Raw genomic sequence first — 27,004 nt, 5'->3', positions numbered from 1 at the left:
ACTGGAGTACCTCTGTCTTGTCTGGATTTAGTTTCAATCTGTTGTCCCTCATCCAGTCCGAGACAGCGGCCAAGCACCGGTTCAGGACCTGGACAGCCTCCTTAGTGGTAGGTGGAAAAGAGTGATAGAGTTGGACATCATCCGCGTACAGATGACATCGCACCCCAAAACTCCGGATGATCTCTCCCAACGGCTTCATGTATATGTTAAACAGCATAGGGGACAAAACTGAACCCTGCGAGACTCCACGGTACAATGGCCGCGGAGTCGAGCAGGTGCCCCCTAAAGACACCTTCTGAGATCGACCCTCGAGGAACGACTGGAGCCACTGCAATGCAGTACCCCCAAGGCCCATCCCCGCGAGGCGTCCCAGAAGGATACCGTGGTCGACGGTATCGAAGGCCGAAGAGAGGTCCAGCAGAACCAGCAGGGACACACTCCCCTGTCCAGTTCCCGGCGAAGATCATCCACTAAGGCGACCAAGGCTGTCTCAGTACCATGTCCCGGCCTAAAGCCAGACTGTGACGGATCTAGATAGTCCGTGACCATCATGAAATCCTGGAGCTGCGAGGTCACCACACATTCCAGGACTTTGCCCAAGTAGGGGAGATTGGAAACTGGCCGAAAGGTAATGAATTGAGTGGGGTCTAGTGATGGTTTTTTCAACAGCGGTTTGATGACAGCTTGTTTTAAGCTGGCTGGAATCTTGCCTTCCCGAAGGGAGGCATTAACCACCACCTTTACCCACTCTGCCAAACCCCCTCTGGCTTCTTTTACCAGCCAGGAAGGGCAGGGGTCTAGGATGCATGTGGTGGGCCTCGCCTCCCCCAGAACCCTGATGACCTCGTCAAGTTGAACAGATTGAAACGAATCCAAGAAAACTGGACAAGCAGATGCTTGAGTTACATCCTCAGAGACTGCAGTTAATGTGGTGTCAAAGCCCGCGCGGATCAAAGCGACTTTGTCCGCAAAGTACTGAGCAAATGCTTCACAGCGCACTGCCGAGTCGTCAGGGGACCCACTCAAGGTGGGATTCAACAACCCTCTGACTACTCGGAACAGCTCTGCCGACGGTTCCTTGCGGATGCAATATTGGCCGAGCAGAAAGCATTTTGCGCGGCCTCTATTGCCGCGCCATACGCCCTTAGATAAAAGCGTAGATGTGTTCGGTTTGGCTCGCTGGGCTCTTTCCTCCACACGCTCTCTAGCCACCTTTTTGTTCACTTTAGCTCCACCAGCTCCTCGTTGAACCAAGAGGCCGGTTTTGCTCGGTGACTTAAGAGGAGGCGCTCCGGAGCAATCGTGTCTATTGCCCTAGTCAACTCCCTATTCCAGTGAGCGACCAGGGCATTGACAGAATCACCATCTATAATCTGTAGCCTGTCTAGCTAGCTGCTAGCTATCTTGACCTATCTATTAGGCATGGTTAGGTCCAGTCGGAATCTTTGTAATTCAGAATAAATTAAGAAAAATTACCTTCTTGAACCGATTTTGAACTTTTTTAGGAAACCAGAAGTCCTTTGCCCTTCCAAAGCCAGTTTTAAACCAGGGAAGGCTGAATTTTCTCCCTTTACTTTCCCCACTTCTGCCTCAAGACAGAGAAGTCAGTTTTAAACTGGAGAAGGAAGGAATTTCCTCCACTTGCTTTTCCCCGCTCCTGGAGTAAAACAACTACTTTCAAAGTAAAGACCTCCCAATGGAACAGGAAATAACACTTTCAAACCATTAATGAAAAGATTCAAAAGTCTCGGAAGTTTCAAAAAGTTTTGAACTTTTTTTCTGTGAAAATTGGAATTGACTTTAGAATCGAACCACCAGCGGCCCCTACATCCGAAATGAGTTTTGACCCTTTTTTAATCCAACAAGCCTACTATCTATTTATCATCTATTTGTTGTAGCACAGCAAACATCAGGGGATCTGTCAGAAGATGAGGGGATGATGGGTTTCAAAATGAGAAGTCTCTGTGTGATCAGAGAGGCCAATGAGGCTGATGTTTTGGATTCCTGTGCTTGGCCCCAAGCAACATGGGAAAGTCCTTGGGTAGATGGGGAGTTTTCCCGGGAAACTAGATTAGGCCTGAGAACTGAGGGAGTAAAAAAACAGACAAACTCGATATTCTCACAGAATCCGTGGGAAGACCTTGAAGTCCAGGTGTGTTCAGCATGATTTCATGAGTGCCTCGACGAGCTTAAATTAAGTAATTTGGCTTCAAGCCTCTCAGAGGAGACAACATTGCCATAGGAGATGGCTCTCCTCTCTCATGGCATGAAATGGTTTCAGTGAAGTACATTCCTCCTGGCCACGTATGGAGCAAGGACAAACTGCCTTTTGGTTGTCACTCTTTTTGCATTTTGCTGTATACGAGCATAGTTACTCCAGAATATGCATATCTTCCAGAAGCAACAAGGGTGTCAATTATATCTGAGGGGTGCTTTGAATGCAATATTCCTACTTCTTGGCAGGGGGTTGGACTGGATGGCCCATGAGGTCTCTTCCAACTCTAGGATTCTATGATTCTATGATTCTGCTCTCAAGTTCATGATGTCTCTGTTCTTCAGTTCATGTTCCAAGTACTCTTAGATTCCTGCTCTGATTCATGTATTTGTTTCCTTGAAGAGTTTACCTTGCAAAAGTTCCTGTTTTCATGTTTGAAGTATTGCTGTGGATTTTGGTTTGCTTAAGCGGCTGAGGGGGAAAAGGAAGGGGCCCGAGGCTGTTAGAAATTGTGGGACTTGGAGTCCAAAACACCTGGAGGGACCAAGTTTGCCCACTCCTGCTTTAGTGGAAGATGGAAACCACTTTTGTGCCTGGCAGCATGGTTGGACACTTTCTCAACTTCCAACACAACTTACCTCGGAGACCTTGGGGTTGGGGTCGCGCTGGTGGATGAGGAGCGGTACCAAATTCTTCCGGACCTGCTCAGTAAAAAATCTTTTGTACCTGAGCTTTGTCCATTCTGCCAGGACTCCAAAAAGGTGCAATGCGGCCTTGCGGAGATCAGTGTTGTCCTACACACAAGGAAACAAACAAATTCCTCCCTAATGGGCAAGACATGCATCAGAATAACAGAAAGCGAGGCCATAAAATGACTCAGTGCTTAGACTTCTTCTATGTACAGTAAACTGCCCATGTTCACTGGGCTTTGCCACTATATTTAGAAAAGGAGATGGTTCATTTTGGATAAGAATTAATACTATACCTTAATTTCCACCCCAAAGGAACCATCTACTTCTCTGAGTGGGTGGCAAAAGCCTTTTTGAATGCTAGGATGGGAAATTGCAATATTTAATCATTATTTATTATTAACAACAACAACAACAACAACAAAGGGAAGTAATGCTACCCCTCTATTCCGCTTTGGTTAGACCACACCTGGAATATTGTGTCCAATTCTGGGCACCACAATTCAAGAGAGATATTGACAAACTGGAATGTGTCCAGAGGAGGGAGACTAAAATGATCAAGGGTCTGGAGAACAAGCCCTATGAGGAGCGGCTTAAGGAGCTGGGCATGTTTAGCCTGAAGAAGAGAAGGATGAGAGGAGATATGATAGCCATGTATAAATATGTGAGAGGAAGCCACAGGAAGGAGGGAGCAAGCTTGTTTTCTGCTTCCTTGGAGACTAGGACGCAGAACAATGGCTTCAAACTACAAGAGAGGAGATTCCATCTGAACATGAGGAAGAACTTCCTGACTGTGAGAGACGTTCAGCAGTGGAACTCTCTGCCCCGGAGTGTGGTGGAGGCTCCTTCTTTGGAAGCTTTTAAACAGAGGCTGGATGGCCATCTGTCAGGGGTGATTTGAATGCAATATTCCTGCTTCTTGGCAGAATGGGGTTGGACTGGATGGCCCAGGAGGGATCTTCCAACTCTATGATTCTATGATTCTAGTCAATTTCCAACCAAAGTGCTAATTATGTCTGCTGTCCAAAAGCCTGGTCCCAAAACCACGATTTCAATTTCTTCCTGAAAGCCAGGAGGGATGAAGTCACTTATCTCATTTGGAAGAGCATCCCACAGGCTGGGGGCCACAGCCAAGAAGGCCTGTCTCTCGTCCCTGCCAGACGCATTTGCAAAGATACAGAATGGGGAAGAACTTCCTTACTGTGAGAGCCGTTCAGCAGTGGAACTCTCTGCCCGAGAGTGTGATGGAGGCTCCTTCTTTGGAAGCTTTTAAACAGAGGCTGGATGGCCATCTGTCAGGGGTGATTTGAATGCAATATTCCTGCTTCTTGGCAGAATGGGGTTGGACTGGATGGCCCATGAGGTCTCTTCCAACTCTTTGATTCTATGATTCTATGATTCTATTTGCGATGTTGGCGGGAGCGAGAGCAGGGACTATCCAGTAGCCAAGGATAGTGGTTTCCCTTCTTTTCAGATTGACCCTCAACTTATCCACAGGTTATATCAAAATCCATAGTTTTGGTTTCAAGACCTGCCCTCAATGTATGCATGAACTCAGCATATACATGAATAGGTACCATACAACTAAACAGAAAACAGCAACAAAAAGGGAGAAGATGGACGGTATGGGTAAATCTTGAGTAGAGAAATGGAACAAGAGGTCTACTCTGTAAGAAAAGACTGCTAAATAGAGCTCAGTGAATAGGAGTTCTGTTCATATCTTACATCAGACAGGTAGGTGGTGGTCTTCAGCGTGATGTCTTTGAAGAGGAAGCTCACTTCCTTCCATTTCAGCCGAGGAAGGACTAGGGCAAGCATCTCCAGACTCTCCAGGACCACCTTGGCATCATACAAAGCACCAAGGAGGATCGCCACAATGGTCTTCTTCTGTTTTTTAACCTGAGGGGAAACATTGGAAGGCACCTGAGACGCTGGGGGCGGACAACGGCCTCTTTAAGGTGAAGCAAACAAAGTGCTATTGTTGAAGGCTTTCTTGGCCGGAATCACTGGGTTGTTGTAGGTTTTTTCGGGCTATATGGCCATGGTCTAGAGGCATTCTCTCCTGACGTTTCGCCTGCATCTATGGCAAGCATCCTCAGAGGTAGTGAGGACTGTTGGAAGTAGGACAAAGGGTTTATATATCTGTGGAATGACCAGGGTGAGACAAAGGACTCTTGTCTGCTGGAGCTAGGTGTGAATGTTTCAACTGATCACCTTGATTAGCATATAATGATGATGTTGGTAATTATGTACTGTGGATTGTTTTATTGTATGTTGTATTCTGCACCTTTTTTCTATGTTGTACACCGCAATGAGTCGCCAGAAGGCTGAGAATTGCGGTATATAAGCGTAGTAAATAAATAAATAAATAAATAAATAAATAAATAAATAATGGCCTGACAGTGCCTGGAGCAAACATTTGTTGAGAGGTGATTAGATGTCTCTGTTTGTTTCTGTTGTTGTGCTGTTGCAATTTTAGAGTTTTTTTTAATACTGGTAGTGATCAGTTGAAACATTTAAACCTAGCTCCAGCAGACAAGAGTCCTTTGTCCCACCCTGGTCTTTCCACAGATATATAAACCCCTTTTTCCTAGTTCAAACAGACCTCACTACCTCTGAGGATGGTTGCCATAGATGCAGGCGAAACGTCAGGAGAGAATGCCTCTAGACCATGGCCATATAGCCCGAAAAAACCTACAACAACCCAATGTCTTTTATGCTTGAAATTTCTGAGTGATACGATGATCGTCCTGAACTAATCTGTCAACCTTTTGCTTGTGAAACTCAGTGGTTGCTGTCACAGGACGATGTACAACACTTTGTTTGTCACACAAGTCAGATGTTCCCACCTCAACATCTAGACCAGGCATGGGGAACCTTCGGCCCTCCAGGTGTGGTGGACTTCAACTCCCACAATTCCTTGAGGCCAAGGTAAGCCTTTGGGGCGAATGCCGAGCCTCAAGGAATTGTGGGAGTTGAAGTCCACCACACCTGGAGGGCCGAAGGTTCCTGACCCCTGATCTAGACCATGGCCATATAGCCCAAAAAAACCTACAACAACCGAAACAAAGAGCTGCCCACAGGTGAACCCTTGGAATGGCAAAATCCAGCTTCCGAAGCCCATCAAAGACTCCAGGAAGATTCTAGGAACTGGGCAAATCCACCCAAGATCAGTTGCAAATGTTGCAGTTTACTTAAAATAGCAAGATTTACCTTATCAGGTGCCACAAGGACAATGTTGCCAAGGCCTTTGAGGGCCATTCGTCGGATGCCTGGATGCTGGTCCCCTGCTCTCTGTAGCAGGGTGGGAAGGGTAGATCTCAGTTGCTCCTTCTCTCTTAGAATGGGGTCCTGAATCACCTGCAGGAAGGAAAGTGATCATGTTGCACATTAGAGACATGATCTAACAGCCAGGACAGGGGATATGATGTTACTTTATGTCATGTGTGCTGGTACGTCTGTACCAGGAGCTCCAACTTTATTTTCTTTCTATTAATGCATGAATCAAGGAACATGAAAGGCACTGCAGACTTCTTCAACCAGAGAAGTCGGCCATAGCAGAGCACCTGATGAACCAACCTGGACACAGCATTTTATTTGAGAAATGGTGGACCACTCTCGGTTGTCAGACTACACAGAGAAGCCATTGGAATCCACAAGCATATGGACAATTTCAACAGAAAGGAGGAAACCATGAAGATGAACCAAATCTGGCTACCAGTATTAAAAAACTCTAAAATTACCACAGCACAACAACAGAGAGGAAACAAACAGGGGCATCTAATCACCTCTCAACAAAAGATTGCCCCAGGCACCAACAAGCCACACCAAACAACTGCCAGGCCATCAAATGCTAATCAAGGTGGTCAGTTGAAACATTCACACTTAGCTCCAGCAGACAAGGGTTCTTTGTCCCACCCTGGTCATTCCACATTTTCTTAGTTCCAACAGACCTCACAACCTCTGAGGACGCTTGCCATAGATGCAGGCGAAACATCAGAAGAGAATGCCTCTAGAATATGGCCATGTAGCCCGAAAAAACCTACAACAACCTTTTTCAAGCTCCTTTGTTCATTTTGCCAAAGTTTTAGCTGATACATATTTGTGCAACCCTAAACAAGCTTTGCCAATCAAATATACACCTACCTGCTGCAGAACTCATGAAACAGGAAAAACAGCAGAGAGGAAACAAACAAGGACATCTCATCACCTCTCAACAAAAGATTGCTCCAGGCACTGCGAGGCAATCAAATGCTAATCAAGGTGGTCAGTTGAAACATTCACACCTAGCTCCAGCAGACAAGAGTCCTTTGTCCCACCCTGGTCATTCCACAGATATATAAACCCTTTTTCCTAGTTCCAACAGACCTCACTACCTCTGAGGATGCTTGCCATAGATGCAGGTGAAATGTCAGAAGAAAATGCCTCTAGAACATGGCCATATAGCCCGAAAAAAGCCTACAACAACCCAGTGATTCCGGCCATGAAAGCCTTCGAGAATACACAGGAAAAAGTTTGAGCTTGTAAGGCATATCTTTATTTGTTATTAATATTTGAAGTGTATGTAGGGAGGGTGTTTGTGAATTTGGGAAATGCTGAAGTCATGAACTGCAAAGACCCAATCGCTCAAGAATTTGAACACTTGGAATTGTGCAATTCTTCTGGAAAAAATAAATAAAAGTGGGAACATTTCTGAAGAGGGGCAATGCACAGATTGGGAGGCGTTAAGTCCCAGCAGCTGTGGTAAGCTTAAAGTGCTTTCGGGTTTCTGAAAGTCTTTCATAGAAATGATTGGCATGACAACAACAGTTGCTATTGTGGTGTTCATCTGCACAAAGGAAGATGGGTTTTTTTTTTTTTAGAGTTTAGAGTTTTAAGCCTAGAGAAGACAATTATGCTGGGGAAAGTGGAAGGCAAATTGAAGAGAGGCCGACCAAGGGCAAGATGGATGGATGGCATCCTTGAAGTGACTGGAATGACCTTGAGGGAGCTGGGGGTGGTGACGGCAGACAGGGAGCTCTGGCGTGGGCTGGTCCATGAGGTCATGAAGAGTCGGAGACGACTGAACGAATGAACAACATGCATGTGTAACATACTGGCACAATTCCCAGCCACAACTGGATTTTACACAAGGACTGCTCGACAGATAGGAAATAAAAGCTCTCCTCTAGAACATGGCCATATAGCCCAAAAAAACCCACAAGAACCCTGAGAAATGTTTTAGTGCAAAACACCAAGGCACATAGAAGTTTGAGATAAAAACACCCCAAAATTCCAAGCTCAGAGACTTGAACACAGGTATGTATGCAAGCATAAAGGGCATTGTTCTCCTTCACTTTTGGAGAACACTTCTTTCTCATCATGCTCTTGTCTTCTTACCTCTGTAAAGAAGGCAATTCCTGTCAGCCTAAGCTTTTCAGATCCGGAATTCATCCAAGGGAGGACATTTTGGATGACTTTGGGGGTCAGCAATCCATTCTGAAACAGTCGACTGGAAGAGAAAAGAACAGTAGGGTGACCATAGACAACATCAACATCTATATGATTGTGGTGAAGTATGGCCTGTAGAAACATGAAATATGGATGCCCCCAAAGAAATGGTACACTAAAACCTTGATTTTGGCCATTCCATATCATCATAGAATCATAGAGTCATTGAATCCTTGAGTTGGAAGAGACCTCATGGGCCATCCAGTCCAACCCTCTGCCAAGAAGCAGGAATATTGCATTCAAATCACCCCTGACAGATGGCCATCCAGCCCCTGTTTAAAAGCTTCCAAAGAAGGAGCCTCCACCACACTCCGGGTCATAGCAGCCATTGCAATGTTGTTTACCTGGTCAGTGCACAAACCCCTTCCTGATGGGTTTCTGGATCTCTGAGTAAGGCCCAGACATTCACCTCGCCAATTTCTGCAAGCGATGGATCACAGGTAACCTTCAAAATCAGAGCCTTCAGGCTCGCCACGGAAAGTCTGAACCAGGAAAGAGCACAGAAAGGATTTCAGAAGACGCACAAGAGAAATGACAAGCAAGAGGGAAGGCTACAGGTGATAGAAAATAAAAGTCAGCCAGTTGTTTAACAAGCATGAGTGCGTGTCTTCAAGTCGTCTTTCAACTTATGGTGACTCCATAGATGCAGGCGAAACGTCTGGAGAAAATGCCTCTAGAACATGGCCATATAGCCCGAAAAAACCCACAAGAACCCTGAGAAATGTTTTAGTGCAAAACACCAAGGCACATAGAAATCACAGCTGGAAGAAACTTCGTCCAGTCCAACCCCCTTCTATCATGCAGGAAGACACAATCCAAGCACTCCCAAAAGATGGCCATCCAGCCTCTACTAGAAAACCACCAGAGGAGAAGACTCCACTGGACTCAAAATCAGTTGCATAACTCTTACTATAAAGAAGTTCACCTAAATGTTTCAATCACCCCATATCCTACTCAAGAGCAGCAGAAAACAAGCTTGACTCACATGAAATTTGACATCACTTTAACTTCGAATGCTCAATGATATGGAATTGTGGGAGTTGTTGTTTGGTGAGGGACCAGCACACTTGGGCAGAGAAGGCTAAAGACTTTACTAAACTCTAGCTCCCATGATTCCATAGCAGTTAAAGTGGGATTGACCTGAACTAAATCTAGTTATCTATTTAAAAAAACCTCCAGAGAAGGAATGTCTTCCTAAAACGATGATTCCTGAAACTTCTTTGAATCGATCACTCTGTGTCCTATCCAGAGGCGGCCCTAGGTAATTTTCAACAGTAAGCAAACAGTATTTTGGTGCCCCCTCCCCCCAACCAATCACTGATATATATTTTCTGTTCATCGTGAGAGTTCTGTGTGCCATATTTGGTTCAATTCCATCATTGGTTCAGAATTCTCTTTGATTGTAGGTGAACTATACATCCCACAACTCACATATGTCAAGGTCTATTTTCCCCCAAGAGCGCCTCAAGAGCGCCCCTGAGCAAAATCAACTATACTGCAAATGCTTACTTTGCGTAATGGGTTGAGCTGCCCCTGGTCCTATCTCTGGAGCAGTGGAAAACAAGCTAGCTCCACTTTGAATATGACTTTGGCTTGGCAATGTGAGGCTGGAGAAATGGGCACGGAAAGGAGGGTGCCTTACCGGCAAGGGTTGCCCTCTGAGACCTGCTGTTCCCTTCGGAAGAGCCTCCGGCGGCCCTCGCAGAAAGGCATCCTCTGCCCCAGGGTTTTGCTGACTTGCCACAAGAGAGCATAAAGCAGGTCTGGGAAGAGTTCTTGGAGGACGTCTTCATCTTCCAGAACAGAGAGGACTTCGTAGATGGCACATGTGGCCTCAATGGGAAAAAGAACATAAAGATCAATGTTGAGAGCATTTTTTTCAGACCCCCCCCCCCCCTTCCCGTGAGATTCAAGAAAACCATGGCTGGATCCAGACAGGCCTTTATCCCAGGGCACCTGGCCCAGCTGCAGAAATTAATGAGCAAATACATAGACGGGATGTTATTAGCAGGGCATGTAAGACATATCTGTTTCAACAGGCCTTTGATCTTTGATATTGGTGTTTTAAATTGTTTTAAATTGTTTTTAAATTGTGTTAGATTTTAGTCTGTTCTTGTAAGCCGCTCCGAGCCTCAGGGGAGTGGCGGCATAGAAGTTTGAATAATAAATAAATAAATAAAACAGAAAAGCAGATCAGTGGCTCCGGCGTTCTGCCAGGCTCTGAGAAATAAAGATAAGGGATTCAAGGTTAAAGCAAAACCAATTTTTGGCTGCTTGGAACATAGCTTAACAAGGAGATAAAAGTTCCAATTTATTTATTTATTTATTTATTTACAGTTTTTATATTCCGCCCTTCTCACCCCGCAGGAGACTCAGGGCAGATTACAGAATACACATATATGGCAAACATTCAATGCCAGTTTGACAGACAACAAATACAGACAATACACAGAGGCTATTTAACTTTTTTTCTGGCCGCCAGGGGAGCTGCTGCTTTCATCGTCCATCAGCGACACCGATGAAGTTCTTCCGCATTCCCGGAGTTTTCTTTATGGCTTCATAAATTAGTTAATTTAGCCTCCCACACAAGATGGTACCTTATTTTCCTACTTGACAGATGCAACTGTCTTTCGGGTTGCAAAGGTTAACAACAGGCTACACAATGGCCGGACACCCACTCCAGCCCGGGCTGGCTTCGAACTCATGACCTTTTGGTCAGAGTGATCTTAATGCAGCTGACACTCAGCCAGCTGTGCCATAATCCCGGTATAGGATCTGTAGTCAGATCATAGTTCTTTTGCTGAAACAATTGTATTGGCTACCAGACTGTTTCCTAATGAAGATCTATAGGTTCACACCATATTTACCTATCCAAGCCTGCCTGAGTTTTAAGACCTTCATGAGAGGGCTTTGATAGGTATAGCAGTGATACCAATGAGGTATTCTGGGAGCCATAGTTCCAAAAAAGTAACACCTCCAAGGACAAAGCTTACTTTGAGAGGTTCTTCCTCCGCAAATTCTTCACTCTCCTCACTGCCTGAGTGTGAAGCAGCTTGGAAGTTTGAAGTCTGTGTTATGCAGACTGCTAGCTTATGCAGGATCAACAAGGCCAGGACAGGATCTTGGCCTAGGGATCTCCAGAGTTCTCCAGTCTCACTAGAATTCAAGAAGACAGGCATTACAAGCATCATCTGATGGGTTATAAGTCAGCATGATGCTGGATCCAATGCAGCTTAGAGCTGAGACTTGAAGGGAGCTATCCAAGGTGCTGAACTCACCAAATGAGGTTCAGCACCCTGGATAGCTCATTGAAAGATCGCAAAAACTAGTAGCAGATTTACCTCTTGAGTCACAGAAGACACTACAGACAGCATTGCCCAGATTTAAAAAACACCAAGCTGCAAATAAGTTGGAACCTCCAGCCCTCCATATTCACTGGGGTTAGGGACATGGAATGCCCTCCCCATGAAAAGGAAAAACTACAAATAACAAAATTGCTATTTTTTCTGACCTGAGAAAACACACCACTAGGAATCTCTAGGTCAGTGGTTTTCAACCTTCCTAATGCCGTGACCCCTTAATACTGTCCCTCATGTTGTGGTGACCCCCAACCATAACATTGTTTTTGTTGCTACTTCATAACAGACATTTTACTACTGTTATAAATCATAATGTAAATATCAAGATATGCAAGATGTATTTTCATTTACTGGACCAAACTGGGCACAAATACCCAATGCACCCACATGTAAATGCTAATAGGGTTGGGGGAGGATTGATTTTGTAATTTGGGAGTTATAGTTGATGGGATTTATAGTTCACCTATAATCAAAGAGCATTCTGAACTCCACCAGCGATGGATTTGAACCTAATTTGCCACACAACACTCCCATGGCCAATGAAAAACACTGGAAATGTTTGGTGGGTATTGACCTTGAGTTCGGGAATTGTATTTCACCCATATCTAGAGAGCACTGTGGACTCATGCAATGGTGGATCTGGACCAAACTTGGCACAAATACTCAATATGCTCAAATGTGAACACTGGTGGAGCCTGGGGAAAACAGACCTTGACTTTTGGGAGTTGTAGTTGCTGGGATTTATAGTTCATTATAATCAAAGAACGTTCTGAACTCCACTAACGATAGAATTGGCTCAAACTTCCCACATGGAATCCCCATGACCATCAGAAAATGCTGTGTTTTCTGATGGTCTTTGGCGACCCCTCTGACACCCCTTTGCGACCCACTCAGGGGTCCCGACCCCCAGGTTGAGAAACACTGCTCTAGGTTTTCTAGTATGGTTCTATAGAATTAAGGGGCCTATAGTTTGACAAGGCTTTGAGCCTCTCTGCCCAAATTTAATTTATTGTTTTGGATAGCTCATTCAAAGTCTGGACTATAGATACTTTCTGCAAGAGATTGAGCATAACGTTGGACTGAAGGATCCTGGGATCCCAAAAAAGGTATTTTCTCTATATCCTCCTGCATGACTGGAGGAAGCCAACCCTGGAGTCACACTGGAAGACTTGCAGATTGGATGGGAAGGGGAAAAAAGAGAAAAAGTCCTAAGGAAGTGTGCTGCCCAAACAATTAAAGCAGTATCTTATCTCTAGGATGCACCTGTCCATCGGAAGTCGGCGGCACAGGAGGCTGTTGAACACAGTGTCCAGATGAAAGTGAGCGACAATGGACACGGCATCCACAAGCACACCTCGCAAATCATCCTGCTTGATGGTTGGCAGGCGGCTGTAGAAGACATCGAGGATCGCTGATATCTGGGAGGGAAAACATAGGTATATATCGCTATCGGCAGAACTTTGCAAAAGCCTCCTAACAGCAGAGCAATCTCCTCCTCACTTTGAAGAAGGACATTTTGTCATTTTAAGTCTGAGTTCATAGAACTATAGAATCCTAGAGTTGGAAGAGACCTGATGGGCCATCTAGTCCAACCCCATTCTGCCAAGAAGCAGGAATATTGCATTCAAAGAACTCCCGACAGATGGCCATCCAACCTCTGCTTAAAAGCCTCCAAAGGAGGAGCCTCTACCACACTCCGGGGCAGAGAGTTCCACTGCTGAACAGCTCTCTCTCAGAGTCAGGAAGTTCTTCCTAATGTTCAGATGGAATCTCCTTTCTTGTAGTTTGAAGCTATTGTTCTGTGTGGTAGTCTCCAGGGCAGCAGAAAACAAGCTTGCTCCCTCCTCCCTATGAGTTCCTTTCACATATTTAAACCTGGCTATCACGTCTCCTCTCAGACTTCTCTTCTTCAGGCTAAACATGCCCAGCTCTTTAAGCTGCTCCTCATAGGGCTTGTCCTCCAAGTGTTTGTGTTTAAATTTGTTCAACATGGCAGACAATTAAAGTGAAAGCTGTTTGACAGTGGAATATGCTGGCTTGGATGTGTGATGGTGTCTCCTTCTCAGGAGGTTTTCAAGCAGAGGCTGAATGGCCATCTGTCGAGGGTGCTTGGATTATGCTTTTCCTGCATGGCAGGAGGTTGGGACTGGATACCCCCTGTATGATCCTTAATGTTGTAAACCAATAGAGAGTATTGTACTATGGTGTCCACACCTGGAATACTGTGTCCAATTCTGGGCACCACAATTGAAGAGAGATATTGACAAGTTGGAACGTGTCCAGAGGAGGGCGACTCAAATGATCAAGGGCCTAGAGAACAAGCCCAATGAGGAGCGGTTTATAGAGCTGGGCATGTTTAGCCTGAAGAAGAGAAGGCTGAGAGGAGACAAGATAGCCATGTATAAATATGTGAGAGGAAGCCACAGGGAGGAGGGAGCAAGCTTGTTTTCTGCTTCCCTGGAGACTAGGACGCAATGGAACAATGGCTTCAAACTACAAGAGAGGAGATTCCATCTGAACATGAGGAAGAACTTTGTGACTGTGAGAGCCGTTCAGTAGTGGAACTCTCTGCCCCGGAGTGTGGTGGAGGCTCCTTCTTTGGAGGCTTTTAAACAGAGGCTGGATGGCCATTTGTTGAGTGCTTTGAATGCAATTTTCCTGCCTCTTGGCAGAATGGAGTTGGACTGGATGGCCCACCAGCAGGCTTATAGCTGTGGGGGAGGGGGGGTTAAGGGGTTTAACCCCCCCCCCAAATTTTTCAGGTTAAAAAAAACCTGGTTTACTCATGAATTTTAACTGGTTAACCAAATCCCCGTGCTAAGTCTATGAAACACAAAACATTAAGACTCCCTCCAGAATTGCAAGCACTATCTCAAGCAAATATTGACAATTTATTCACGCTGTCATTACTTGCAGCAATAGCCGATGTAGAGAAGCAACCAAGTTGAGGAGTGTTGAATGCTCTCATTAAGGAGGCCAGACTTGGTGGAGGTGGTTGAAAGGGGCGGAGCTGCAGGCTATTGAATGCTGCGCTGCCCCCTGCTGTGCTCTTGGATTTGGCATGAGCTAGGAGGCAGGTTTCACCCCCCCCCCCCCCCGAATTTTTTTCTGGCTATGGCCCTGCTCACCAGGTTTCTTCCAACTCTAGGATTCTATGATTCTTTGATTCATAGTAAATAGCAAATACACATACAGTACAGATCCAGGGAAGGCTGAGCGAAGGAAGATAGATGCTTTCAAACTGTGGTGTTGGAGGACAGTTCTGAGAGTGCCTTGGACTGCGAAAAGATCCAACCAGTCCGTCCTCCAGGAAATAAAGCCCGACTGCTCATTGGAGGGAAGGAGACTAGAGACAAAGCTGAAGTACTTTGGCCATATCATGAGGAGACAGCAAAGCCTAGAGAAGGGAATGATGCTGAGGAAAGTGGAAGGTAAAAGGAAGAGGGGCCGACCAAGGGCAAGATGGATGGATGGCATCCTTGAAGTAACTGGACTGACCTTGAAGGAGCTGGGGGTGGTGACGGCCGACAGGGAGCTCTGGCGTGGGCTGGTCCATGAGGTCACAAAGAGTCAGAAACGACTGAACGAATGAACAACAACAACAACAGATCCAGGACAATCCAGTGTGTCCACATGTCAAAAAGACCCACCACTGTATCAGAAACCACTCCCAGTCAGAGACTTTCTGGTTATTACATGGCTGGGCATCCTATAGTAAGCTTACTAGAAGTAGTGGTACCAACAAGGCTCTGCCAGGGAGATCCTCTTGACTGGCAAGGTGGCAGTGACAGCTCTCAGAAGGAGAAGGCATTGGTGCCTATATACTGACCACCTGGCTGACCATATGGATAGCAGAAGGGCTTTGGGCAGAACTTCCTGACTGTGAGAGCCGTTCAGCAATGGAACTCTCTGTCCCAGTCAGGAAGGACGTGGAACAATGGCTTCAAACTACAAGAGAGGAGATTCCATCTGAACATGAGGAAGAACTTCCTGACTGTGAGAACCGTTCAGCAGTGGAACTCTCTGCCCCGGAGTGTGGTGGAGGCTCCTTCTTTGGAAGCTTTTAAACAGAGGCTGGATGGCCATCTGTCAGGGGTGATTTGAATGCAATATTCCTGCTTCTTGGCAGGGGGTTGGACTGAATGGCCCATGAGGTCTCTTCCAACTCTTTGATTCTATGATTCTATGGGCATATCCATGATATATCTGAGGCCCCAGCTACACTAAGCACTTAAATCAGTTCCAAACTGGTATTGAAGAAAATGTTTTCTTCATGCAGATGACTACACAGAATATCCTGGACTCAGTTTGACACAAAGCACAGAGCATTAGTGCACATTAAGGTCTTCCTTTGGCACAATATCAGCACTCAAGAAACCACCTTTTATAATCCAATATTCTTTCCATCCCTAGTCCTAAGCGCATCTTATAGACAGACAGCTTGAAAACTCCATAACTGTAGCCAATGGTCACCTGGGCTTCCATCCCATCGCCACAGTCCTGGAGGATGGTCAGTAACCAGTGGCCGGCAGCCATGGCACACATTTGGTTTCCGGATACAAGGTCTTCCAGGATGGCCTCTATGAAGTCCAGAGCTTGATCAGATGGGAAGTAGGCACTGACAACCTGCAAACACATCAGGAATTAAGGGCTGTATACCTATAGATAAGTGGCACCGTGCATTTTCTTTCCTGTAATTAAATAGTAGAGAACATAATTGCCTCTTTATGTAGGTAGGGTAGGTAGGTATAAAAATACACATAGTCGGGAAGAATTATTTTTATGACACCTCATAGAATATCCAGCCAGCATTCTGGGAGTTGTAGTCCAAACAAAAAAAACACATCCAAACTCTACTATGAGGGTTGAATGAAAAGTAATGCCTCCACCTTCGTTACTTGGGATTGGATGGGAATATTTTAATAAATCAAACGCAGAAATAATCCTTAGAATGTGCTCTTTAACTACCACTATTCACTTTTCCACATAATCACCTGACAATTGGATACATTTCTGCCAACGATCAACAAGTTTTCTGAAGCTGTCACGGAAGAAGTCGACACTCTGTTTCCGTAACTAGTATCTCACAGTTCTCTCATCCTTGGGTTCCCAGTGTGCACAGATCTTCCAATAGCCAAGCAATGCAATAATGTGACCCACACATTCTTGTGAAATACCGCTTATGCTTGAAATTTCTCTCTGAGTGATACAACAATTGTCCTGAATCAATCTGTCGACCTTTTGCTTGTGAAACTCGGTGGTTGTTGTCACAGGACGTCCAACTCTTGATTTGTCACATAAGTCAGATGTACCCACCTCAACATCTTTAAATTTACTCACTCAACGATGCACAGTACTCACATCAACACAATCTCCATAAACAGCTTAGCATTGAATGGTTGTGTTCTTAAAGTGTGACACTTTCTGCTGTCAAGAATTCTATGACTGCACGTTGCTTAATTCGCATTGACCAACCGTCTGTGCAGGATTCCATACTTCGCATTTTAACAACACAACTATTCAATGCTAAGGGTTCTTACCAAAATGGAACTGTAGAGGAGAGTCTACTGAACAAGCTAGTACCTGCCACATACCAGTACTGCCATCTATTGAGGAGTTACGAAGGTGGAGGCATTACTTTTCATTCAACCCTCGTATTATGTGCTCAAGCAAGCAGCCCTCTGTATCCACAAATTCTGCTGCCATGGATTCAACTGAGTTTAAAAATATGTAATTACTTCTGCAGATAAATTAATTCATAAGCAAGGCTTCCAATGGATAAAGGGTGCTGTACGCTCAGTTTCAAAGATGGAACTGGAATGGCCACCTCTTTACACACCTTGCCTAAGAAAACCCTGTGAAATCATGAGGTCAGCAGAATTCAATAGGCAGATAGAATATGCCCACATACATCTCTGCGTTACACATATAGGTAGACCATAAAGGCTACTGCACCTTCCACTCCATCCAAAAATGTTGGACACTCACCTTGGCCATTCTAGTGGAGGCATTGAAGAGATCGCTGGAGACGTCACCCTGTAGTTCGGCACAGGCAGAGAACATCTCTTTTTCTTCTGCATATGTGACTTTGGACTTAGCTGGGGGGGGGGGGGGGGAAGGACGAGAAGCAGAGGAGAAGAACAGATAAAAAAAACTGTGGGACCTATATTTGTGGCTTTGCTTATTTGCATCTAGGGAAATATTTTTTCTCAAGTGGTTCTATGGTCTGGTGTACCAAGCTCAAATTAGAAGCGTAATTAAACTATGCACAAAATTAGCACCAGTTCAAAACACAAAATATGGTTCAACATAAACATAAGGTCCCCATATAACACAAATAATTCAGTGTCACATTAAAATGATTTTTTGTACAATTTCAGCAGAAATGTATTATCTATATAAATAAAATGTAATGTTAGTTTGTGGGATTAGCATAACTCAAAAACCACTGGACGAATTGACACCAATTTTGGACACAAGACATCTATCAGGCCAGTGACTGACCACTCATCAAAACACACACAAAAATCCATCAGAACAGACTTTAACCCCTCCCCCCAAATAAACCATATATACATATATACATACATTCATATACAAATACACATGCACATACATACAGACACACACACACAAGCACACACAAATATACACATATACACACCTACATATACACCTACACACATATATACACACATATATGCATATACACAAGCACACACATATACACGATATACATATACACATATAAACACAGAAATATGCATATACACATACACACGTACATACAGAAACACACACATATATATGCAAGCACACACAAATATACACACACAGTATACACACACACACATATACACATACATACACACATGTATGCACACGTATATGAATATATACACACAAGCACACACATATACTCAATATAGATATACACGTATACACACAGAAATATGCATGTACACATGCACACATACATACAGAAACACACATATATATACGCAAGCACACACAAATATATACATACAGTATACACACATACATATACACCTACACACATATACATATACACATACATACACACATATATACACACGTATATGCATGTATACACACAAGCACACACATGTACTCAATATAGATATACACATCTACACACAGAAATATGCATATACACATGCACACATACATACAGAAAGACACACATATATACGCAAGCACACACAAATATACACATACAGTATACACACACATACATATACACCTACACACATATACATATACACATACATACACACATATATATATACACATATATGCATATACACAAGCACACACATATAAACAATACACATATACACAATATACATATACACATATAAACACAAATACACAAATATATACACATGTATGCACACATAAATATACACTCACACTTATAGATATACACACAAACACACATATATACACATACACACAAATATATACACAGACATAAACACACATATATATACACACACAAAACACATATACGCAAACTGGGCCACAGCAACGTATGGCTAATCTATATAAATAAAAATGTAATGTTCGTTTGTGGGATTAACTTAACTCAAACGAATTGACACCAAATTTGGACACAATACACCTATAAGGCCAGGTGTTTTGGATTTCAATTCCCACAATTCCTAACAGCCGGTCCAAAACACCTGGAGAGCCCAAGTTGGTCCATGCCTGGTTTAGATACACCTTTAGAGGGAATCTATATAAATAAAAATGTAATGTTCATTTGTGGGACTAACAGAACTCAAAAACCACTGGACGAATTGACACCAAATTTGGACACAAGACACCTAACAACCCAATGTGTGTCCTTCACTCAAAAAATGAATTTTGTCATTTGGGAGTTGTAGTTGCTGAGATTTATAGTTCACCCACAATCAAAGAGCATTCTGAACTCCACCAATGATGGAATTGAACTAAACTTGGCACACAGTTCTCCCACGACCAACAGAAAACACTAGAAGGGTTTGGAGGGCAGTGTCCTTTGGTTTTGGAGTTGTAGTTCACCTGCATCCAGAGATCACTGTGCACTCAAACAATGATGGATCTGGACCAAACTCTACACAAATACTCCATATGCCCAAATGTGAACACTGGTGGAGTTTAGGGAAAATAGAATCTTGACATTTGGGAGTTGTAGTTGCTGGGATTTATAGTTCACCTACAATAACAGAGCATTCTGAACCCTACCGATAGAATTGGGCCAAACCTCCCACACAGAACCCCCATGTGGGCCACAGCAACACGTGGCAGGGGACAGATAGTTAAATATAAATCCAAACACAACTGCCCAGCTGCCCTAGAATCTTTCTCTTATGTCGACTTCAGAGAGAAGAAACAATTCAGCCACAGTGTCTTTGCCTCCAGGTTGCCTGGTCTTGGACTTGGGGCAGGTAGGCAGAGGTTGGTGATATTCATGCTGTCTCTGTTGATACTTTCCTCACCTTGTATGTACATCAGACAGGTGATGCATTGGGCAGCCCATTGGCGGCACTGGATTGAATTGTCGCAGGTGTATGGGGCAAGGAAGGCAACCAGGGACCCAAACTGTGGGAAGTTTTCTCCCTCCTATTAAAGGAAAGGGAAAAGGTTACAATAGCAAAGGGTGTCTCATCTCTTACGACAAAGTATCCCTTCTCTTACAGTTTAAATGAGTGGGGGTGCTGTTGGCGTAAAACAAGAATTAAAGATTCAGCTGTATGTTGACGTGTTTGTTGAGTCACTCCAAACAACTCCATTTTTACTATTTCTCTAAGATCTATGTTATCTGTTGAGGTCTATTAATGCAATGTTATATGTCTAGAGCCACAACCCGATGTTATGGCTCCATACAGTACCACAACCTGGGGATCACAACCAGACACAGTGAAGACATCTGCCCTTGCGCTATGCTACTCTGCTGCTGAGTATGCATGCCCAGTGTGGAACACATCTCACCACACTAAAACAGTAGATGTGGCTCTTAATGAGACATGCCGCATTATCACAGGGTGTCTGCGCCCTACACCACTGGAGAAATTACACTGCTTAGCCGGTATTGCACCACCTGACATCCGCCGGGAAGTAGCAGCCAATAGTGAAAGGACCAAGGTAGAGACATCTCCAGCTCATCCCCTGTTTGGGTATCAGCCAGCACGCCAACGACTTAAATCTAGAAATAGTTTTCTAAGATCTACAGAGACACTCGCTGGAACACCCCAGCAAGCGAGAGTCCAAAAGTGGCAGGCTCAAACCCAGCACCTCAACCAATGGCTGATACCAAATGAGAGACTCCCTCCTGGGCACACAGAAGACTGGGCGACTTGGAAGGCATTGAACAGACTGCGCTCTGGCACCACGAGATGCAGAGCCAACCTTCAGAAATGGGGCTACAAAGTAGAATCCTCGACATGCGAGTGCGGAGAAGAGCAAACCACTGACCACCTGCTGCAATGCAACCTGAGCCCTGCCACATGCACAATGGAGGACCTTCTTGCAGCAACACCGGAAGCACTCCAAGTGGCCAGATACTGGTCAAAGGACATTTAACCAGCTACCAAACTCACAAGTTGTGTATTTTTCTGTTTGTTTGCTTTGTTCTGTTAGACTGGTTGTTCTGACACGACAAATAAATAAATAAATAAACAGAGGCTGGGTGGCCATCTGTCAGGGGTGATTTGAATGCAATATTCCTGCTTCTTGGCAGAAAGGGGATGGATTGGATGGCCCATGAGTTCTCTTCCAACCCTTTGATTCTATGATTCTATGTATGTTGACGTATTTAGTGAGTCACTCTAAACAACTCCATTTTTACCATTTCTCTGTGACCTATGTTGTCTGCTGAGGTCTATGAAAGCAATATTATATGTCTCGGGCCACAGACCTGATGTTATGGCTACATACAGTACCGAACCCTGAGAACACCTTCTTAAACAACAAACAAGCTCTAGATACATTATGTGCTGTGGTTGCGTAGTGTTGCACTCCAGGACAGGAAAAGCCTTCTGACTTTAAAACACCACACATTATTATTATTATTATAACTTTATTTGTACCCCGCTAGCATCTCCCGAAGGACTCGATGTGGCTTACAAAGACCAAGGCCTCAACAAAACAGTAGCATAACAAATACAACTCAAAGCAAATCAAAAACATTAAAGCAATAACAGTAAAAACAAAAAAAACGTTGAATAGAAAAACAATCCTTTTATTGGAGATAATTAAAAAGCAGCAAAGTAGAAAGCACTTTGAAGAAAAAGGTAAATCCAATTAGGTAAGAAGATAAGCAGGAACAAAATAGTCCAGGGTTAAGTTCAGTTAAGTCCATAAAAACAAAGTCCAGACTTTTCTAATATAATCCAGAAAACCAGAAAAATTAATCCAAGGCATGAGTTTGCAATCATAAAACCCAAGAGTCAAAACCATGAAACAAGAAATATGTAAACATGAATCTTCCAAGCAAGGCTTCCTTAAAACAAGGACGAGAACTTAACTTGATTCCAAATGATGCTTCATCTGGCTACATTTCCCGTACTTGGGACTTTTATCCCCTCGTTAAGCTATCCCAAGCACTCAGAAATTGGTTTTGCTTTAATTGAGATTCCCTTATCTTTTTCTGTTGGAGCCTGGCAGAACGCCGAAGCCACTGTTTGGCTTGTCTGTTTTGACTAATCTCCTGCCATCTATCTATTTGCTTGTTCTATCCCTTTCTTCTCAATCCCACGCGGGGGAATCAGGGTGGCTTACAACAGGCAGCCATTAGATGCCAACAACAACAAACAGCCACAATACAAAACAAATTAACATTAAATAGACAAATAATTATAAATATACATTAAAATATTAGAGCATTAAAATATTCAGTCAGTCAGTAAGTAGCCTTTATTTCGGTCAACAAACCATCGGCTAAGTCAAGTGAAAGTAGAATGATGAAATACAACAATTAACAATTAATAACATCACATTTGGCTTATAATTAATAAAAACAAGTATCACCATTCGCTATCGGATGAATGACTGTCTATATAATCTAAAACAGGAACTGATTGCAAATTAATAATAAGTCTCCCAAGTACTCTTTGTTACACTCACCCTTTACAGGCTATTCATGAAGCACTTGCGGCTTTTTGCCACTGCAAACAGAAATTTGGCCACCTGTTCCGTTACCCTTTTATCAAGATCAGACAGTAAATAAGTGCAGTACCAACTTAGGGATCTTCCTGGCCACTTGGTGAGTAGAGGGGATATTAACCTTAGTCTATCATCCTTGTAAATTGTGCAAATAAAAAGTACATGTATTACAGTTTCAATTTTACCCTCCCCGCATGGGCAAACTCTGTGTTCGTAATCAGTCCCTTTGTATCTACCCTCTAGTATGGCTGATTTGAGGGCATTGAATCTGGCCCAACTGAAAGCAAGGCGAAATTTTGGGATGTTTAAATTTTCTAAGTATTTGGCACCTCCCAAAGAATTAAATGTTAGGCCTAAACTCAATGGAGAGCATGTGGAGCACGCCAGAGTCATTGAGTCCTGTTGGTCTATGTCACTGATTCATTCCGCTAAGATCTGCATTAACTTTTTATGCTCAAAACCGCTCAATATATTCTCTGAGAGGCCCATCTGCCCGAGTTTCTGATTTAGCGCTTTGATTCGGTGGGATTTAAAGAGGTCTTTTTGAATCAAATATGTATATCTGCTACTAAGGAGGCTGTCGAGGTCCTGAACCGGTGCCTGGCCGCTGTAATGGTCTGGATGAGGGCGAACAAACTGAAATTAAATCCAGACAAGACAGAGGTACTCCTGGTCAGTCGCAAGGCCGAGCAGGGTATAGGGTTACAGCCTGTGCTGGACGGGGTCGCACTCCCCTTGAAGGCGCAGGTTCGCAGCTTGGGTGTGACCCTGGACTCATTGTTGAGCCTGGATCCCCAGGTTTCAGCGGTGACCAGGGGAGCATTTGCACAGCTTAGGCTCGTGCGCCAGCTGCGCCCGTACCTTGGGAAGTCTGACTTGGCCACGGTGGTACATGCTCTGGTCACATCCCGCCTTGACTACTGCAACGCTCTCTACGTGGGGCTGCCCTTGAAGACGGCCCAGAAGCTTCAGCTAGTCCAGCGCGCGGCAGCCATGTTACTAACTGGAGCAGGACGCAGGGAGCATACAACGCCCTTGTTGTTCCAGCTCCACTGGCTGCCGATCTGCTACCGGGCCCAATTTAAGGTGCTGGTGTTATCCTACAAAGCCCTAAACGGTTCCGGCCCAAAATACCTTTCGGACCGCATCTCGGCCTATGAGCCCACGAGGGCCTTGAGATCGTCTGGGGAGGCCCTTCTCTCGATCCCACCTGCCTCACAGGCACGTCTGGCGGGGACGAGAGAGAGGGCCTTCTCGGTGGTGGCCCCCCGGCTGTGGAACGCCCTCCCTGTTGACATCAGACAGGCGCCCTCCCTTATGTCCTTCCGTAAGAGCCTGAAGACATGGCTATTCGAGAAGGCATTCAATTAAGTGCTACAGTAACTGGAAATGACAAGTGGAACGGAATATGACTACGAGACTGATTATGATTCTACTATAAGACGAAGCGGATTATTTTAGTGTAATTAGATGTTTGTGTAGTAGTGATATATTGTTTTCTGTCATGTTGGCTCATTGTAAATTGTCTTTTATATGTTGTACACCGCCGCGAGTCGCCCCAGGGCTGAGAGCGGCGATTAATAAATGCAGCAAATAAATAAATAAATAAATAAATAAATATCCCGCTTCAGGCCCTTTGTGCACCCTCTCCATCCAGTATCCTAGGGCCCTTCTCCAAGCCAGTGATTCGAGTGAGGCTGTTCCTGATTCCAGTCTTAAAACAGCAGATGGAACACAACTGGGGACAGCAAACAGTTTTCTAAGAAACCCTGATTGAACTTGTTCTACTTTAGATGTGAAGCCTGTGATCCATACCGGAATTGCGTATAATAATTGGGCTGTTACCTTTGCTTGGAAGACCTTTGTTGCTGCTGGTATATACTGGCCTCCTTTGGTGTAAAAAAGCAAATTATTGCTTTACTACTGGATAGGGCATTTTGAACTGCCATTTTAGGTGGCATCTCCAGGAACCTGAGGCTTGAAAGGTAACCCCTAGATATTTAAAACTGGAAACTTGTTCAATTAAGTTCTTTCCTATGTACCAGTTATGCCTGGCTCACTTCTTTGAGAAGACCATGATTTTGGTTTTACTATAGTTTATCTTTAGCTGGTTTTTCTCACAGTATTGGTAGAATGCATTCAGCACTCGCTTGAGTCCTACCTTGGTGTAAGATATGAGGGCATTAAAATATTAAAACATAGCCAAGGCCGCAGGGAAGCAATGGTTGCCCTCTTTCTCATTTCTTTAGAAGAACTTTATAGGTCCTGCAGCCTTAAGAAAGCTCAGAGCATTCTTAAGGACCCATCTCATATGGCATACACTTTTTTTAATTATTACCATCTGGCAGATGGTACAGGGTGTCAAAGACAAGGACAACCAGACTGAGAGAGGGTTCTTATTCTAGAGCTATAACTGTACTGAACTCCATAGCTTTGAAATTGAGGTGACTTTGGGGGCTGTGCGGTGGTAGTTGGAGTGCGGAAGGATGGGTGTGTTGTTTTGTGATGTGTGCTGGAGAAGGCATTTGATTCCAATGACAATAAAGTTATGCTATTCTGTTCTGTTCTACTCTGTTCCGTTCTATGAAAGGAGTAGGCAACTTACAGGAAGGTGGACATTCTCCTGGAAGGCAGCCAGGGCTTGGAAGCTGGCCTGCAATGCCCTCTCTCTGCTGCATTCTCTTTCCGTAAACCAGGGATCTATCAACTGTTGGATCAAGAGGAACAGAATCAGAACTCTCAGGATTCCATAGCACTGAGCCACAGCAGTGGAAGTGGTTTCAAGCTCCACTAATTCTATGGTGTAGGTGCACTCGAATGGCCTAAAAACGCAATTTAAAATGCGTTGTCAAAGGCTTTCATGGCCGGAATCAACCAGAGAACTGCAAGGCCATTAAATGCTAATCAAACAGAGGCTGGATGGCCACCTGTCGGGGGTGATTTGAGTGCGGTGTTCCTGCTTCTTGGCAGAGTGGAGTTGGACTGGATGGCCCACGAGGTCTCTTCCAACTCTTTGATTCTATTATTCATAGTAAATAGCAAATACACATATAGTACAGATACAGGACAATCCAATGTGTCCACATGTCAAAAAGACCCACCACTGTATCAGAAACCACTCGTAGTCAGAGACTCTCTGGTTATTACATGGCTGGGCATCCATAGTAAGCTTACTAGAAGTAGTGGTGCCAACAAGGCTCTGCCAGGGAGATCCTCTTGACTGGCAAGGTGGCAGTGACAGCTCTCAGAAGGAGAAGGCACTGGTGCCTATATACTGACCGCCTGGCTGACCATATGGATAGCAGAAGGGCTTTGGGCAGAACTTCCTGACTGTGAGAGCCGTTCAGCAATGGAACTCTCTGTCCCAGTCAGGAAGGACGCGGAACAATGGCTTCAAACTACAAGAGAGGAGATTCCATCTGAACATGAGGAAGAACTTCCTGACTGTGAGAGCCATTCAGCAGTGGAACTCTCTGCCCTGGAGTGTGGTGGAGACTCCTTCTTTGGAAGCTTTTAAACAGAGGCTGGATGGCCATCTGTCAGGGGTGATTTGAATGCAATATTCCTGCTTCTTGGCAGGGGGTTGGACTGGATGGCCAATGAGGTCTCTTCCAACTCTTTGATTCTATGATTCTATAATTGCAACATTCACACTTGCCTCCAACAGACAAGAGTTCTTTCTCCCACCCTGGACATTATTCCACAGATATATAAACTCCACGTGCTTAGTTTTCGATGCCTGCCATAGATGTAGGCAAAACATCGGGAGATAATACTTCTGGAACATGGTCATACAGCCTGGGAAACTCACAGCAACCCAATTTCAAAGTTGCAGACACAGAATTGTGCATAATGGTGCATTATGATGTGATGTACACGCTTTGCAGATAGTTACATACAGATACTTATTGTGCATTGCACATGCTGGTGCTTGGAACATGCTGTGCAGTGTCACAATCTGCTAACAAGGCAGCACTGCAAATGTAAACTACTCCCTGCCTCTCCAATAAAGTACATCAACTGAATATCTAAGTCACGAACAGTGGACATCTTTCCAAATCTCCTGAATACTAAACCAGAGG

At 44.4% G+C, this 27,004-nt stretch overlaps 1 protein-coding gene across 1 annotated transcript in view; it reads right to left on the bottom strand.

The window, feature by feature from the left end:
• LOC132761792 (maestro heat-like repeat-containing protein family member 2B) overlaps positions 1 to 27,004 on the bottom strand; it is an 88,862-nt gene that overhangs the window by 7,794 nt on the left and 54,064 nt on the right. Inside the window, 12 exon segments of the mRNA XM_067463106.1 lie at positions 2,854 to 3,009; positions 4,630 to 4,803; positions 6,118 to 6,264; positions 8,284 to 8,395; positions 8,739 to 8,876; positions 10,037 to 10,227; positions 11,388 to 11,550; positions 13,017 to 13,171; positions 16,227 to 16,379; positions 17,742 to 17,851; positions 20,258 to 20,381; positions 25,528 to 25,629. Coding sequence (XP_067319207.1) covers positions 2,854 to 3,009; positions 4,630 to 4,803; positions 6,118 to 6,264; positions 8,284 to 8,395; positions 8,739 to 8,876; positions 10,037 to 10,227; positions 11,388 to 11,550; positions 13,017 to 13,171; positions 16,227 to 16,379; positions 17,742 to 17,851; positions 20,258 to 20,381; positions 25,528 to 25,629 — 1,725 coding nt within the window.

Source organism: Anolis sagrei, chromosome 1 (genome assembly GCF_037176765.1).
Source record: "Anolis sagrei isolate rAnoSag1 chromosome 1, rAnoSag1.mat, whole genome shotgun sequence".
NCBI classification, from domain to species: Eukaryota; Metazoa; Chordata; class Lepidosauria; order Squamata; family Dactyloidae; genus Anolis; species Anolis sagrei.
Note: the sequence above shows the minus strand (reverse complement) of the source record. Positions and strands in the feature narration are given on the sequence as shown.